The 15,352-nt window shown below is 50.6% G+C and overlaps 1 protein-coding gene across 2 annotated transcripts in view; it reads left to right on the top strand.

Moving 5' to 3' along the window:
• The first annotated feature begins 8,774 nt into the window (after nt 1-8,774).
• The window catches only part of SPATA31F1 (SPATA31 subfamily F member 1), a 63,836-nt gene continuing 57,258 nt past the window's right edge, over nt 8,775-15,352 (top strand). The window contains exons 1-4 of one of the 2 annotated variants that reach the window (XM_084792108.1): nt 8,775-9,000; nt 9,588-9,633; nt 10,062-10,122; nt 10,736-14,586. In XM_084792108.1, the coding sequence (XP_084648234.1) occupies nt 8,857-9,000; nt 9,588-9,633; nt 10,062-10,122; nt 10,736-14,432 (3,948 nt within the window). In that variant the 5' untranslated portion in view covers nt 8,775-8,856 and the 3' untranslated portion in view covers nt 14,433-14,586. Of the gene's footprint in view, nt 9,001-9,587; nt 9,634-10,061; nt 10,123-10,735; nt 14,587-15,352 lie in introns of those variants that run through there. The other variant, XM_084792109.1, reaches the window with a different exon arrangement.

The raw sequence follows: 15,352 nt of genomic DNA, 5'->3' as shown, positions 1-15,352 counted from the left end.
CTGCCGCGGAAGACCATGCATATGTTCGTGCTCCTGGCTTTGGGGGGAAACCATGTAGAAGCCCAGGATCCGTGCTCCTGATGACTGCGAAGGGCAAGGAAGCTACTCTTGCAGCGGTGTCTGTGACTGCAGATGCACTGCTGGGGGGAGGGGGGAGGGAGGGAGGGAGGGAGGGAGAGAGAGAGAGAGAGAGAGAGAGAGAGAGAGAGAGAGAGAGAGAGAAGGCTTCTGTGACAAGCCCTGTCTCCAATCCTGCCCTCCCAAAGAAGTAACAGCCTAAAAAGGGAGTCATTGAAGAAAACTCTTTGTTTGTTTGTTTGTTTTTGTTTTCCGAGACAGGGTTTCTCTGTGTAGCCTTGGCTGTCCTGGACTCACTTTGTAGACCAGGCTGGTCTCGAACTCACAGCGATCCGCCTGCCTCTGCTGGGATTAAAGGTGTGCACCACCACGCCCAGCAAAGAGAACTCTTAAAATTGTGATAAGGATGCTGACGTGTACCTCTCGCAATTGATGGCTTCTGGGGGTGGGGGGCGCAGGTGGAGAAGGACTCAGCTTTTCTTAGGGGGCTGGCCACTGGGAATTTGACCATGCTTCAGTAAGTATATGGGCAATACAATGGGAATTTGTTTTTCTTTCCTTCTTCTTTTTTTTTTTTTTTCTCTTTTGGAGATGTCACAAAAAAGGGGGAGAGGATATGGGAGAACTGGGATGTGAGCCCAATCAGGGTGAGTGATGTATAATTCCCAATAAAAATACCGTGTTGGAAAAAAAATATATAATTCCCTAGAGACAAAATCTTTCCCCTTACAAAGTGTACTGGGATAGTTGGAAATACACACAAATAAACTAGCACACACAACAAAATGAAAGTGTGAGAGGAGCATGAAAAATGGCACACAGAGTGAATTTTATCTTTGCCATTTGCATTTTCTATTATGCACATGCGTGCCAACTTTTCTGTTGCTTTTTTTGTTTGTTTGTTTGTTTGTTTTTAACCAACAACAGTCTGGACACTTTTAATCAGACACACATCTTTAACCCCAGCACTTCAGAGGCAGAGGCAGGCAAATCTCTGGCGAATTTCGGGCCAACCAGGGCAGTAGAGTGAGACCCTGTCCTCTCATGGCTAGATACTGAAATAAAGCAAATGCAGAGATCCTCCAGCAGGGGGCGCTATGGCCCTCCCTTAACCCCTCTCCCCATTTGCGTTGGCATCTCTGGCCTTCCTCTGGTGCAGAGAACCAGGATTCCTCACTATCAAATAAACACTGGGGCCCATTCCTGGCTGTCCTGGGTGTGTTACAGATTCGGGACAGTTCTTGTCCTAAAGACTATAGTTTCAGACTAAACTCCAATCCTGCATCCCAGGAGTCTTGTCTGACCCTAACCCATCCCATTGGAACATTCCCTGAAGTTAGTTAGTTAGTTAGTTTGTTTGTTTTAAATTTACTGTGCATATGTGTAGTCCTGAGCCCACTGGATACGAAAAGACTTTCTGAACAGAACACTGTTAGATCAGGCACCTCAAGAAATTGAGAAGCGTCTACAAGCTTCATTTGGACAAAGCAACAATGGGAAAAGATTTTTTTTTTACAAACTACACATCCGGTAGAGGGTGAATATCCAAAATATATAAAGAGCTAAAAATCGATCAAACAAACAACCCTGCAACCAAAACAATCCCCCCTAGATATCAAGAAAACAAACAACCCAGCTTAAAAATAGGATACAGATCAAAACAGAATTCTAAGTAGAGCAAACTCAAATGACTAAGAAACACTAAAGAAAGGTTCACCATCCTTAGCCACCAGGGAAATGCGGTCAAAATTATTTTGAGATTCCAGGTCAACAAAACAATGATGTTGAGGATGTGCAGTAAGAGGACCACTCATCCATTGCTGATGGGAGGGCAAACTTGTACAGCCACCGTGAAGTCAGCATGGTGGTTCCTCAGGAAGATGGGAATTGATGTACCTTGAGATCCAGCTGGACCGCTCTTGAGCATCTACCCAAGGGATGCTTCATCCTGCCACAAAGACACTTGTGCAACCATGTTCATCGCTGCTCTGTTTCTAACAGGCAGAGATTGGAAACAACCTGAATAGCCCTCAGCAGAAGAATAGATTAAGAAACTGTGCACCATTTACACAATGCAGTGTTGCTCGGCCATTAAAAAGCACGGCCTTATGAAAATTGCAGGCAAATGGTTGGAACTAGAAAAATTATCCTGAGTGAGATATGCTAGACACAAAAAGACAAATACAGTGTGTATTCACTTATATGTGGCGATCAGCTGTTATGTCAATAATAACCAAACTATAATCCATAAAAACCACTGAGGGTATGTATAGAAGTGATAAGAGGTATATCTCATTAGGAAATAGAAATAGAATAGATAGGTATAAATGGGGGGGCTGGAGTGGGAGAATCACACGGGGAGGGGAAAGGAGAGAGGGCTATGGGAGGGACTATGGGGAGAATTAGCTAAAATTAAGGGGCACGTGAGGGGTAGTATGGAAGTCTATATGTATATATGTTAGAGACTCCCTAACATATATACATATATGAAGTGATCTAAATGAAATTGCCAAATATTGGGGGAGACAGAATCACACATGGCCAACTCTTGTCATCAAAGAAACTTCCAGTGCCACATTGGGTTACATCTAATTGAGTTGGTGGCCTAAAGGCCCCCCATGGGAATCCCCCCAAACAACCCAGATTCTTGCTCACCACAAACTGACAGCAAAGCCCCATTGCTGAAGACAACACCTACATAACTCAATAAACATGGAGGTGTCAAGCTGGTGTCTGCGTAGGGCCTGATGTTCCAGCATCTTTGTGCTCTGCACTCTATCAAAAGAGAAGCGTAAATGCCAAGTCAACCACACACCCTTTATCCACACGATATGCTAGGGCAATGATGACACAAAACTTGGGGGAGTAACCAACCGAGATCTGATTTCATTTAAGGCCCATTCCACAAGATGAAACCCACACCCAACACTGCATAGATGACCAAGGACCTGAGACTAGTTATCCCAGGGACCTACGGTCAAACTAAATAACACTGGTCTTAGTTAGGTTAGGGTTTCTATTGAGATGAAACATCATGAACAAAAAAAAAAAGTTTGGGAGGAAAATGTTTATTCAGCTCATACTTCCACGTTGCTCTTCACGACCAAAGGAAGTCAGGACAGAAACTCAAGCAGGGCAGGAACAAGGAGACAGGAGTGGATGCAGATGCTATGGAGGGGTGCTGCTTATTGGCTTGCTCCCCCCAGCTTGCTCAGCCTTATTGAACTTGGGACCACCAGCCCAGGGATGGCACTACAGTGGGCTCAGCCCTCCCCCATTGATCATTAGTTGAGAAAATGCTATACAGTTCTCCTGTCTTGTCCTCCCTCTTGCTGCTGGTCCTCCTGTCTTGTCCTCCCCCCTTGCAGCTGGTCCTCCTATCTTGTGTTCCCCCCTTGCTGCTGGCCCTCCTGTCTTGTCCTCCCCCCTTGCAGCTGGTCCTCCTGTCTTGTGCTCCCCCCTTGCTGCTGGCCCTCCTGTCTTGTCTTCCCCCCTTGCTGCTGGCCCTCCTGTCTTGTGCTCCCCCCTTGCTGATGGTCCTCCTGTCTTGTCCTCCCCCCTTGCAGCTGGTCCTCCTGTCTTGTGCTCCCCCCTTGCTGCTGGCCCTCCTGTCTTGTCCTCCCCCCTTGCTGCTGGCCCTCCTGTCTTGTGCTCCCCCCTTGCAGCTGGTCCTCCTGTCTTATGCTCCCCCTTGCTGCTGGTCCTCCTGTCTCATCCTCCCCCCTTGCAGCTGGTCCTCCTGTCTTGTGCTCCCCCCCTTGCATTAAGAGTGCTGGGGCTGGGGTGACAGACCCAAACTACCACATACAGTTTTTGTATGTGAGTCTCAGAATCAAATTCAGGTTTTCAGGGTTGTACAACAAATGGTTTTACCTAGTGGTCATCTTGCCCACTCCTAGCAAAGTTATTTTTGGGTCCTAAAACTCTTGATGTGCGCAGATAAAATGATTTTAAGTAATCGTTGACTCATGAGTTCACCTTTAAAACTAGATTGTCAATTGTCTTGAGAGCAGGAAGATAGTATTTCTCAAGTATATTTCTACTATGTAAATACTTGTGCCATGGTTTGGATCTGAGAAGACTCCCCCCCCCCCCCCCGAGGCTCATGTTGAAGCCTCAGTCTTCACTGTAGCCATCATCAGAGGCACGCTTTGGTGACGTGATTGAATTATGATTATTCCTTAGTATGGATTATTCCATTGATGGGTTCATAGTTTAATGTATTGAGAGGTGGTAGAAACTTAATAGGTAGGGGAGGTTGGGAGGGACAGGCACCTGCCACCAAGCCCTGTGACCTGTGTTCCATTCCCGAGGCCACACAGTAGAAGGAGAGGACCAACTCCTGAAAGATTTTCTCTGATCTCCATAGGTGTGCTATGATGCATGTGCATGAATAAATAAATGCATAAAGATTGTTTAACTTGGAAGGTGGGAATGGTTCCTTGGGATATGTTTGGGGGCATGGCTTGTCCCTGGCTCTTTCTGCTCTCTCACTCTTTCGCTTTCTGGCTTTCATGGGTGAGTGGAGCTCTTCTCACCATTGGTTTCCATCCTGGACCCTGACCGATGGGGCCAAGTGAATGAGTACTACACTGCCTGCAGCCATGCATCCAGAGGGGGCAGTCCTGCTCCAAGCTCAAGCGCTTTGTCACAAGGATGGAAAGATGCAAATGTACCCGGGAACTACTCAAAGTGGGGTTGAGCTTACCACACCAGTAGGGTGGAAGACTGGATGCTGAAGGAAGGAGGAAATAGACTCTTCACAGATTTGGGATACAAAGATTTTTTTTGTAAAGATTTATTTTATTATTATGTATACAGTGCTATGCCAACACGTACACCTGCAGGCCAGAGGAAGGCATCAGATCACATTTCAGATGGTTGTGAGCCACCATGTGGTTGCTGGGAATTGAACTCAGGACCTCTGGAGGAGCAGTCAGTGCCTTTAATCTCTGAGCCATCTCTCCAGCCCATTGGGATACAAAGATTTTTATGAGGCCATTTTTACCGGGCAAGATACCAGGCAAGACTTTTCCGAAATCCTGAACGTTTACAGAAACATTATAATATCCATGGGGATCAAGCAGGGGACACAAACGCACACATTAATGGGAAGAGCACAAGTGTGATTGGTCCTAGAAATGACTTGCAAAACACTTGCCCCATTTCTTAGATTTTTAAAATGCACATCAAATAAAACTCCCCCGAGAATATCCAGCCACATCTAGCAGCTGTTTCAGGATTTAGGCTGGAAGTGGCCACCTTACGTTCTGTGCGGGCATCAGCTGCCCTGAGCAGGCAAGAGGTTGTAACATGGATAGACTCAACGCCTTGGACAGAGCTCCACATTAGTGAGCCACATTAGTGGTAAGCCACGTTAGTGGTGAGCCACATTAGTGGTGAGCCACGTTAGTGGTGAGCCACATTAGTGGTGAGCCACGTTAGTGGTGAGCCACATTAGTGGTGAGCCACGTTAGTGGTGAGCCACATTAGTGGTGAGCCACGTTAGTGGTGAGCCACATTAGTGGTGAGCCACATCTGTCCAAGGCTTGTACCATTTAAAGATTGTGCCACCTTTGTGGTTGGAGCATTGTCTGGACTTTTAGTTTCAGCACGAGTTTGATCAAATGTTTCACTGAGGGAGCTTTCCAGCGGTCTGATTCTGTAATGAGCGCAGCGGCTACGGCCCAACTTGTCTGGGCACCCAGCGCTCCCGCTGGAGTTTGTTCTTAAACAGTAGTAGATCCACTACTTGAACCTAATAGATCAGATGACACAGTGTTGGCTTGATGTCTGATTCTTGCTCCCTTCCCTCCAGTAGAATTAAAAACTTAAAATGTAGCCAGGTGTGGTGGCGGCACATGCCTATAATCCCAGCACTCAGAAGGCAGACGCAGGTGGATCACTGTGAGTTCGAGGCCAGCCTGGTATACAAAGTGGGTCCAGGACAGCCAAGGCTACACAGAGAAACCCTGTCTCGAAAAAAAAACAAACAAAAAATTTTTTAATGTTGAAAATTTGTACAAATTTGTGTGGAGCAAAGACAAGAAGAAAAACTTGAAGAAAAAAAAATGCAGATTGGGTAGTCATTTCTGTGTGATTAGTTGGGGTGGCGTGGGGATTTGGTGTCATGAATTTTTTTTAAAGCTGTATTCTAATCAGTTGAAATACATCTCTGTACCACAATGCAAGCTTCAATAAAAAGCATGCTTAATTAAAAAAAATTATGGCCACCTTTGGCTTTTCCTGCCACATGAGCTCTTCTTGTATTTCTGATGTCTGATTGCGCCTTAGGTGGGACATGAAAGCTCTTCATTTCCAGGCCTTAAATATGGTCTCTACCTGAGCTCCTGTGTGCTTGTCCTCGGACACACTGCCAGGTGTGCTTCTCCTCGGACTCACTGCCAGGAGTGCTTCTCCTCAGACACACTGCCGGGTGTGCTTGTCCTCGGACACACTGCCGGGTGTGCTTGTCCTCGGACACACTGCCGGGTGTGCTTGTCCTCGGACACACTGCCGGGTGTGCTTGTCCTCGGACACACTGCCGGGTGTGCTTGTCCTCGGACACACTGCCAGGAGTGCTTGTCCTCGGACACACTGCCGGGTGTGCTTGTCCTCGGACACACTTCCGAGTGTGCTTCTCCTCGGACTCACTGCCGGGTGTGCTTGTCCTCGGACACACTGCCGGGTGTGCTTGTCCTCGGACACACTGCCGGGTGTGCTTGTCCTCGGACACACTGCCGGGTGTGCTTGTCCTCGGACACACTGCCGGGTGTGCTTGTCCTCGGACACACTGCCGGGTGTGCTTGTCCTCGGACACACTTCCGGGTGTGCTTGTCCTCGGACACACTTCCGGGTGTGCTTGTCCTCGGACACACTGCCGGGTGTGCTTGTCCTCGGACACACTGCCGGGTGTGCTTGTCCTCGGACACACTGCCGGGTGTGCTTGTCCTCGGACACACTGCCGGGTGTGCTTGTCCTCGGACACACTGCCGGGTGTGCTTGTCCTCGGACACACTGCCGGGTGTGCTTGTCCTCGGACACACTGCCGGGTGTGCTTGTCCTCGGACACACTGCCGGGTGTGCTTGTCCTCGGACACACTTCCGAGTGTGCTTCTCCTCGGACTCACTGCCGGGTGTGCTTGTCCTCGGACACACTGCCGGGTGTGCTTGTCCTCGGACACACTGCCGGGTGTGCTTGTCCTCGGACACACTGCCGGGTGTGCTTGTCCTCGGACACACTGCCGGGTGTGCTTGTCCTCGGACACACTGCCGGGTGTGCTTGTCCTCGGACACACTGCCGGGTGTGCTTGTCCTCGGACACACTGCCGGGTGTGCTTGTCCTCGGACACACTGCCGGGTGTGCTTGTCCTCGGACACACTGCCGGGTGTGCTTGTCCTCGGACACACTGCCGGGTGTGCTTGTCCTCGGACACACTGCCGGGTGTGCTTGTCCTCGGACACACTTCCGAGTGTGCTTCTCCTCGGACTCACTGCCGGGTGTGCTTGTCCTCGGACACACTGCCAGGTGTGCTTGTCCTCGGACCTCGGACACACTGCCAGGTGTGCTTGTCCTCGGACACACTGCCAGGTGAGGAAGGAGAGTCTCATGGAGGTTCTTCCATCCCCTCACTTTTCCTGACAGTGTGCCTGGTTTCTGGGGATGAGTAACTTGTAAGTAGCAAACATAAGAATGGCTCAGCATGCTAGGACTCCACTTGGCCTGGGCTACACACACATACACACACACACACACACACACACACACACACACACATGCTCCTCTCCAAACAGTATGCCTAGCAGCCTGTTAGCAACCTAGGACACTCACTTGTCCCGAGCTGTGCGCACAGCCATCCCTAAGGAATGGAATAAGTTTCCTCACACCCGACAACCATCAGACATGGACAGTTTCTATTCAAAGATGTTTCAAACGCATCCTGTATGAGGGCAGAAAGATCAATGTGGCCTGAATTAACTTTGAGTGCATGTGTAACAAGATGAAAGTCTGTACTCTGAGTGAACTTTTAGGAAGTAAAGCCCAATGATGCCTGTGCATAATTGGGCATACATATGTTTAAAATGAGATGCGTTAATGGGAAGGAACACACATACTAGGCAAGAGGTTAGATACCATTGTGAGTCAAGATAAAAAACAACAACAACAACAACACATATGCAACCTTTGGCAACCAAACTTTTCCTTTTTTACATTCCATGAAAGGACGTGCCGAACAGCAGTTGGGAGCCATGTGTACCTTTAGACATGTGGTCCAGGGTCACTATTTTAACACTACTCTTTCTTTCTGATCTATACCATCACTCTGCTTTGAATATTACTTCCTACCTTGGAAATCTGTGTGTGCTCACTTCAGTGCCTTGAATAAGGTGTCAAGAACGGGGGAGCACCAAGCCCAGACTCTGACCACCGGTAACAACCACCCAGTTATCCAGAAAAAGAACGAAGCCAGCAGGCTGGTATGGTGGGGGGCGAGTATGAAGTGAAAATGGGGACCAGGCAGAGCTTGTGAATGTGACATATTCAGCCCCAGGGTACATAACCCTTAAAGAGGGCCTCACGACCTCTCCTATAGACTGAATTGCCACATAAGCTTCTTTTGTGGAATGGAGGCCTTTGTGATGCAGTCCGGTGGCCATATTCTACTTTCTGTGAGGCGGACATGACAAGGCTCTGCCCTGGGAGGTGTTGAGCGTCAGGACTCTGCATGTCCTGGGAGTAGGGATGGCTGGTCTGCTCACGCTGAGGAGGTTCGGACCATGTTAAGCTCTCCGTGCTTCCTGTGGGATAGTGAATACTCCTTATATGTCTGTTTCTTCATCCTCATCCTTATCCTGATTACCTGGCAAGTGCAACAGAGTTACTGCGGATTGAAGTGTGAGCCCAGAAGGAGCTGCTGCCGGGTAGGGAGACCCTGTGCCCCGCGACTGAGCTAGCGGACAGGGAGGCCTCACGGTCTAGTGCCTGCTCCCCACCCCCGCCACCCCCACCTTCCACCTGTGACCTCACCACCCCACCTGACGGTTTTGATTTGATCCTTTCAAGTGTGTTTACCTTTCTTCCGTGAGGCTACACATCTCTGCTTACCAGGACGGCCGTGAGGCATGAAACCAAAACCCTTCGCACTGCTTTGAGTAGAAGATTGCTGGTGTCTCGGGATCTCCCAGTAGAGGAGAATTTCCCAGTTTAGTTGGTTAATGGAAGGTATATGTGGAAGGCATTTTACGTTAGAACACATCCTATAATGTGTCCTATCCTTGCTACTGTTTCCGCCCCACCCCTCACCCCCGCCCTCCAGGAGAACGTCACTCAGTGGCTGGAGAGGAATTGGGGTGCAGAGAAAGGAAAGCAAAAGGTGATGGAGGAGAGTGTGAAAATGACGCACATAATAACAGGGGAAGGGAACGTGGTGTGTCACACACTCTGTGGACAGGAAAAAAGAGGACAGTTTCGGCTTCACATTCTAATTTTTTTTTTTTTTCTCTTTAAGCGTCACCGAAAAGTCAGGCAAAGGGCTAGAGCTGCAGCATGGAGAGGTAAAGTCCCAGTGTCGTCCCCCCCACTTTACCCACCCCCCCCAGCTTCCCACGGCTCCTTTTCTCTATGACCCTGTCTGGTGTGCCAAGTGCTGTAACCCCTGGGGCTCCAGAGCTACTTCCTGGTTAATTTACAAAGGACTGCTCTGGATGGGAAATCAGAAATTAAGAATGTTGAAAGAGTCTCTGCTTTAACTGTTATTTACTAGGTTTATGATCCTACAGAATTCATTTCACCTGGAGGCTTATCAGTAAAATAAGCATACCATTGATTAGCCCTACAGAGGACAATGCATTATAAACACGCCATAGAGCACCGAGTCTAGGGGCTGAGTCCTCTTGCTGAGCTAAGGGTTTCCTGTTCAGACTCCCATAGGACACCCCCAAAACGCACATTTACCACATAACGCTGTGTCCTGATTCCTCAGCCAGGAGACTTTGCCAAGAAGAAACCGAGAAGCCATGGGAGCTGCTCTCTGTCATGAAAAGGTGACCTCTTGACCTCTGATGACTCTTGGCCTGGTCTGGGCCAGGGGTGAGGAGAGGGGTAACCCGTGGAAGGGAAACCACGCTGTGGGAGGCAGTTTCACTGGCTGAGACAGCTCAGACCTCAGCAGGGAAGAGACACCCAATGCCAGTCTGTGTGTTAGGGCCTCAGCAGTTCTGCATCTCAGAACAGACATTGCTGGAGTTGCCCCCAGACACCAAGTTGCCAAGAGAGTGGCTTTAGCACAATGAAGTCACCTTGTCATTCCTCCTTCCAGCTGCTCCTTTTCAAGGGCAGAGCCCTGGGACTAACTAGCTGGACCCCGCTGCTGTTACCTCCTGTCTGTGCTCATGGCCTGGGAGCAGGTGCTGGGACACCGTCACCCCGGCATCTTACCCTCCACTTAATTTCTAGAGAGCATGAGTGATTCCCGAGGGTTTCTGGGTACAGTGGCAGGGACACCCCATGCTTTGGTTCCCACGAGAACCTCATTCCCCACAGTGTAGGCTCAGAATTTGTGGGACTGGAGGAAAGGACGCAGCAATCCCCAGACACGTTCCTCTGAGCAGGCAGGTGTCATCCCGTCACCAATGGCTGCCATTTCTCTCTTCCTAGCCAAAGCTGGCTCCCCAAGGAGGAAGATGTGAGGCAGCTCCTGTGTGTGGATCCTGGCTGCCAAGTCTGTGATGCTGCAACCCTAGAGATCCAGCATTTGCTGGAGAGCGAGAAAAGCCAGCCGCCCCCTGTGTTCCTGGGACTGCCGCAGGGCTCTTCTTGCGTGGAGCTGTTGCACACATCCACTCTGTCTTCGGAAGAGAATCTGGAGCCTTACATCGGGCACTCCAGACAGCTTCCACTGCTGCCCAGGACTCCAACACTAATGCAGCTGCCGGGACAGTCAGTGCAGCTGGCAGACGCGGGGGGAGTCCAGCCATGCTGGGCTGATCACCTCCAGGCAGGCCAGGACTTTTATCTGGCAGACGCTGTGCCTGTGGTCTCAAAGACTATGGCTCCGTCAAGGCTCGAGGAGCCTGTGGTTTTAATGATTGAGGAAGAGATGATGCACAGCGATCTAAACTTTATCCAGGAGATCCAAGACCATGATCCGGCCTTGAACTCACAGATCGCTTTTCAAACCCTGAACCCAGAGATTACTCAAGTCACACAACCTACGGCCTTATCTATTGTCACCACCATCCCCCAGCCATTCCACAGTCCCGGTGTGTTCAGGCTTCTTGAACTACATGTGAAAAAATTGATGCATTTCCAAAGATGGGGGCTCCCCAGACGGGTAGAGGAGTCCCTAAGGCAACTTATGCCAAACCCACCAATGTATTTCCAGCCAGAAAATGAGCAACCGGGTTCTTTTGACCTGAATAATAATACTCATCAAGAACGCGTTCATAGGTTTGGGAGTATTTCCCAGCAGACCTGGTACTCATATATGAGCAGACAACCTACCCAGACCTTTTGGGTTTCTGAGTGGTCTAATGTGGACCAAAACCAAAGACTGCACTCTGAACAAATCTCAAGCCGTGTGGAAAAGCCCTCACCCATGTCTGACCATGAAGTTCTACATGACCTCTGTCTACTGCCTGAGGGACAGGCTAACGACCCCAGGCACAATCTTCAAAAGAAATTCACTCAGTTATTCTGCGGCAGCCCTTCCATGCACAGCGAGTCCTTAGTTTATGCCTCCTTAGACACTCAAGGTCTCTCCAAGGACACAGTACAACCGTCCTACCAAGAGCCTCACATCTTGAGGGAGCCCCCGCCCCTCCCCTCGCTGGCCCACACTCCACCTAACGCTGCCCCGCTCCCTTCAAGATCTCCAAACGAGTCTTCTTCGCATGAGCAGCAAGGGGCTCAGCTCGGGATCCCATTTCTAACTCTGGCTGAGAGCAAAACCTTGGAATGGCACCTTCTACGAAGACAGCTTCAGCTTCGGTGGGGCCTGCCAGCGGCCAACCCCGCGTCTCCGTACGTGAGGAGCCCCGTACCGTATAAGCCATGCAATAAAGCCAAACCGCATAAGGCTTTAAAAGGCGTCTGGCCCCGGAAGTCCTTCTCAGTCCTCACCAGAGACCTTTTCTTCTTCCCTGAGCATGCGCGCAGGCTGCTGGAGTTCCACCTTCAGAAGCAGCTGATTCACCTTCGCTGGGGACTTCCCCGGAAGATCCAGCGCTCCATCCACTTGGTTCTCTCTTCTACAGAGCAGCAGCCCCTGTCCTGCAGCAGCAGGGCGCTGCCCAGTGTGAGCATCCCAGGGAACCCAAAGGCCGATGGGTCTGGTGACACGTTCTCACCCACAGTGGGCAGCAGGTCAATCCCAGCGCCGCACTTGTTTGCCCAAGCCAGGGCAATGCTGAAGCGCCATGTTGATTCCAAATGTGACCAAATCCTTGAGGGCAAGGCTCCTGCCTGTGTCCAAAGCTCCTGGCAAGGCAAACTTCCCGGGAGCTTGGCAGCAAGGACTTCATTCCCAGACATTGCACAAGGCCAGCCCCTGGAGCTACAGGCAGAAAACAACCCTGACCTACATCACGAACTTGTTCCCTGGAAGCCAACGGACCTTGACGAGGAGAAGCGAGCCTTATCGGGCGCCCTCGTTGAACACTGTAAGCGTCCCCAAGCCTTGCCTGAGGAAACCATTAAGAAACTGGAGACAACTCTACGGCATAAGTATCTGGCCTTCCTGTCAGGCCTGCCTGGCCGTTACTCTGTGGGCCCGTCTAGAACGGAGCCTTCAGCAACTGCTGGCCAATCTGCAGTCACAGAGACGGTGCCCAGGCCTGTCCAAAGCCCATGGGAACCCCTCTCTCAGATGACCCCACTTGAAGACCCAAGTCCGAGTGGGCTTAAGCCCTGCACTCAGGGTGACAGTGACGTTGCCAAAGAGCTGCAGCCGGAAGTGCAGGTGGAAGGAGGGTCAGAGAGCCAGCCTCCCACGAAGGGCCCCTGCTCTTTAAACACAGTAATCTTGGAAAGAATGAGTTTCCACCTTAAAAAAAAACTCCTAGAGATAAAGTTGGGAATTCCTCTAATGGTAAGTGAGTACAAAGAGCTAACTGCAGCGGCCCCAGAGGCCGATGCCACACAGGAGCCTCGCAGGAGCCTAAGCATCCCAGAATGCCCGGTGCTGCAAGAACAGCCCATCGCATGTGACTCTCCTCCAGCGCCACAGGCAAACAGTGTCCACCTTAAAAGACAGCAGGCTGCTGCAGCGCAGGCTGCATACCAAGAGCCAAAGCAACCCAGTCCCCAAGCCGCGCCCCATGGTTCTGCCCAGGGCGGCCCCAAGGCCTCACAATTCAGCAGGAATATGATTGAGGTCCAAGTACACTGTGTTCAGATGGAGACCACTGGGGAAAAGCCCAGCCCAAAGGACCCCTTTAGCACTGAGCTCCAAGGCCCTGGCAAGAGCCTGTACTCAGCCCTTGTGCCCACATGGACAGAAAATAGGGAAGAGCCAAGGAAACCCAAGGCAGTGGGGAACCTTGGAGAAGGGGATGCAGGTCTTGGGCTTTTCCCAGCCAGTGAGAAAACACACCAGGATGGAGATCGGAAAAAGCACAGGATGGCCCAAGCCTCTGCACAACACGGCCGTAGCTCTCAGCTGATGGACACCTACCGTCCCAGCCCCCGGGGCTCCCCTGAGCTTGGGTTCCCAGATCCACCTCCAGAAGTTCTTATGGAGGCCGAATCTGAGCATGGCATGCAAGTCAGTCAAAGCAAGGCGAGTGTCACCCAGGAACCTGCCAGGATGGCTGAGGCACCCAGGCTCTCCCAGGCCTTCCAGGACGTTCCTTTGCCTCGCCCACCAGTTCAGGGAAAGCCTTTTCTGGGCCAGACTTGGCAAGGTCACAGCTCACCAGGGCAGGTGATGCCAGTGCCTCCTCACACTAGGCCCAGCCTTCTTCCAGAGGCTGGCTTGAAAAACAAGGTGAAATCTTTTCTCCAGTCTATCAACCCCATGATAAAAGGCAAACCACACACACAGTCACCCACAGCCTGCACACCCGGGAAAGTGGCCAAACCCAGTAAAGGAAATGCTGAAAAGGGTCTGCCTCAGGCCAAAAGCCCCACCAGGAAAACTAAGACAGAGAACTCCAGGGGGCCCAAGGCCCAACCTGTGACCTCAGAGAAGTCTGTAATCGCATCCTTCTTAACTGCTTCCCATAATCCAGACAATAAGTTCCCACCACCGCGTGCCCGACAGCTTGGCTCTGCCTCAGTACCAGGCCAGCCCCGCCATTGCCCTCGGCACTGTCCTAAATTGTCTTGTCACGCCCAACACAGAAACCCATGGTAGGTGCCAGGGATCACCTCAGAAATGTTGTTCTGCTAACGGAGACCACTCAGGGTGAGCCTCCAGGCTCCCCTCCTCCTACCTTTTAAAGAGCACTATTATTGTCATTTTCTTTAATGAACAGGTGGATTGAAGAGCCACCCAAAATACACTGTGTACCTGTAAACAAAGAGATAGCTGTCTTTTCTTGTCTCTGCTGTTCATTATTACGGGGCGGTATGAAGGAAGTGATGATGTCTACCCCATCCAGGAGAGGAAATTTAGCCTCAAATTTTCACGGCTTGTTTTAGAGAAGTACCATTAGCACACCTTTCTTCAAGGGATACTTCTCTGGTTACCAAAACCAAGCAGCTAAAAAGAAAATGTACAGAGCGTGCGCGGCAAATATCACAACTGAGTTGTGGAATCCGCGTGTGTCCCGCCGTCGGCGTTGGGAATATCTTCCTGAGGGCTCATCCCGTGCCTGGTTCTTGTGCTTCAGCTGTGTGGCATAGGTGCCTCCTGAAGGAGGATCCAGGGGAGGGGGAGTGCCTAGAGAGACGTAGCTAGCTGCTGTAAGGTCAGTTCTCTGGGCACTAAAACAAGCCTAAGCAGGAGGCTAGGCCAAGGCTCAGCTGTGGGGATAGGAGCGAGACTACTGCACGATGCTTGCATGACAAAGGAGTGAATGGGGCATGAAAGTTGTTGTCGAAGATCCACAGGACCAGAAGTAAACATATTTCAGCCCATAAAGGCAAATAGGTTGTGGCCAGCCTTACTGCCACGCCCCTGTCTCTCTCTCTCTCCCTCCCTCCCTCCCTCTCTCTCTCTCTCCTCTCTCTGTCACACACACACACACACACACACACACACACACACACACACACACACACACACCTTTTTACCATACCCTCTCTACTACTCTCCCAATATATGGTCATTTT

This window comes from Acomys minous (genome assembly GCF_964271855.1).
Source record: "Acomys minous genome assembly, chromosome: 1".
In the NCBI taxonomy this organism is placed as follows: Eukaryota; Metazoa; Chordata; class Mammalia; order Rodentia; family Muridae; genus Acomys; species Acomys minous.
This window is presented reverse-complemented; position numbering and strand designations above follow the sequence as displayed.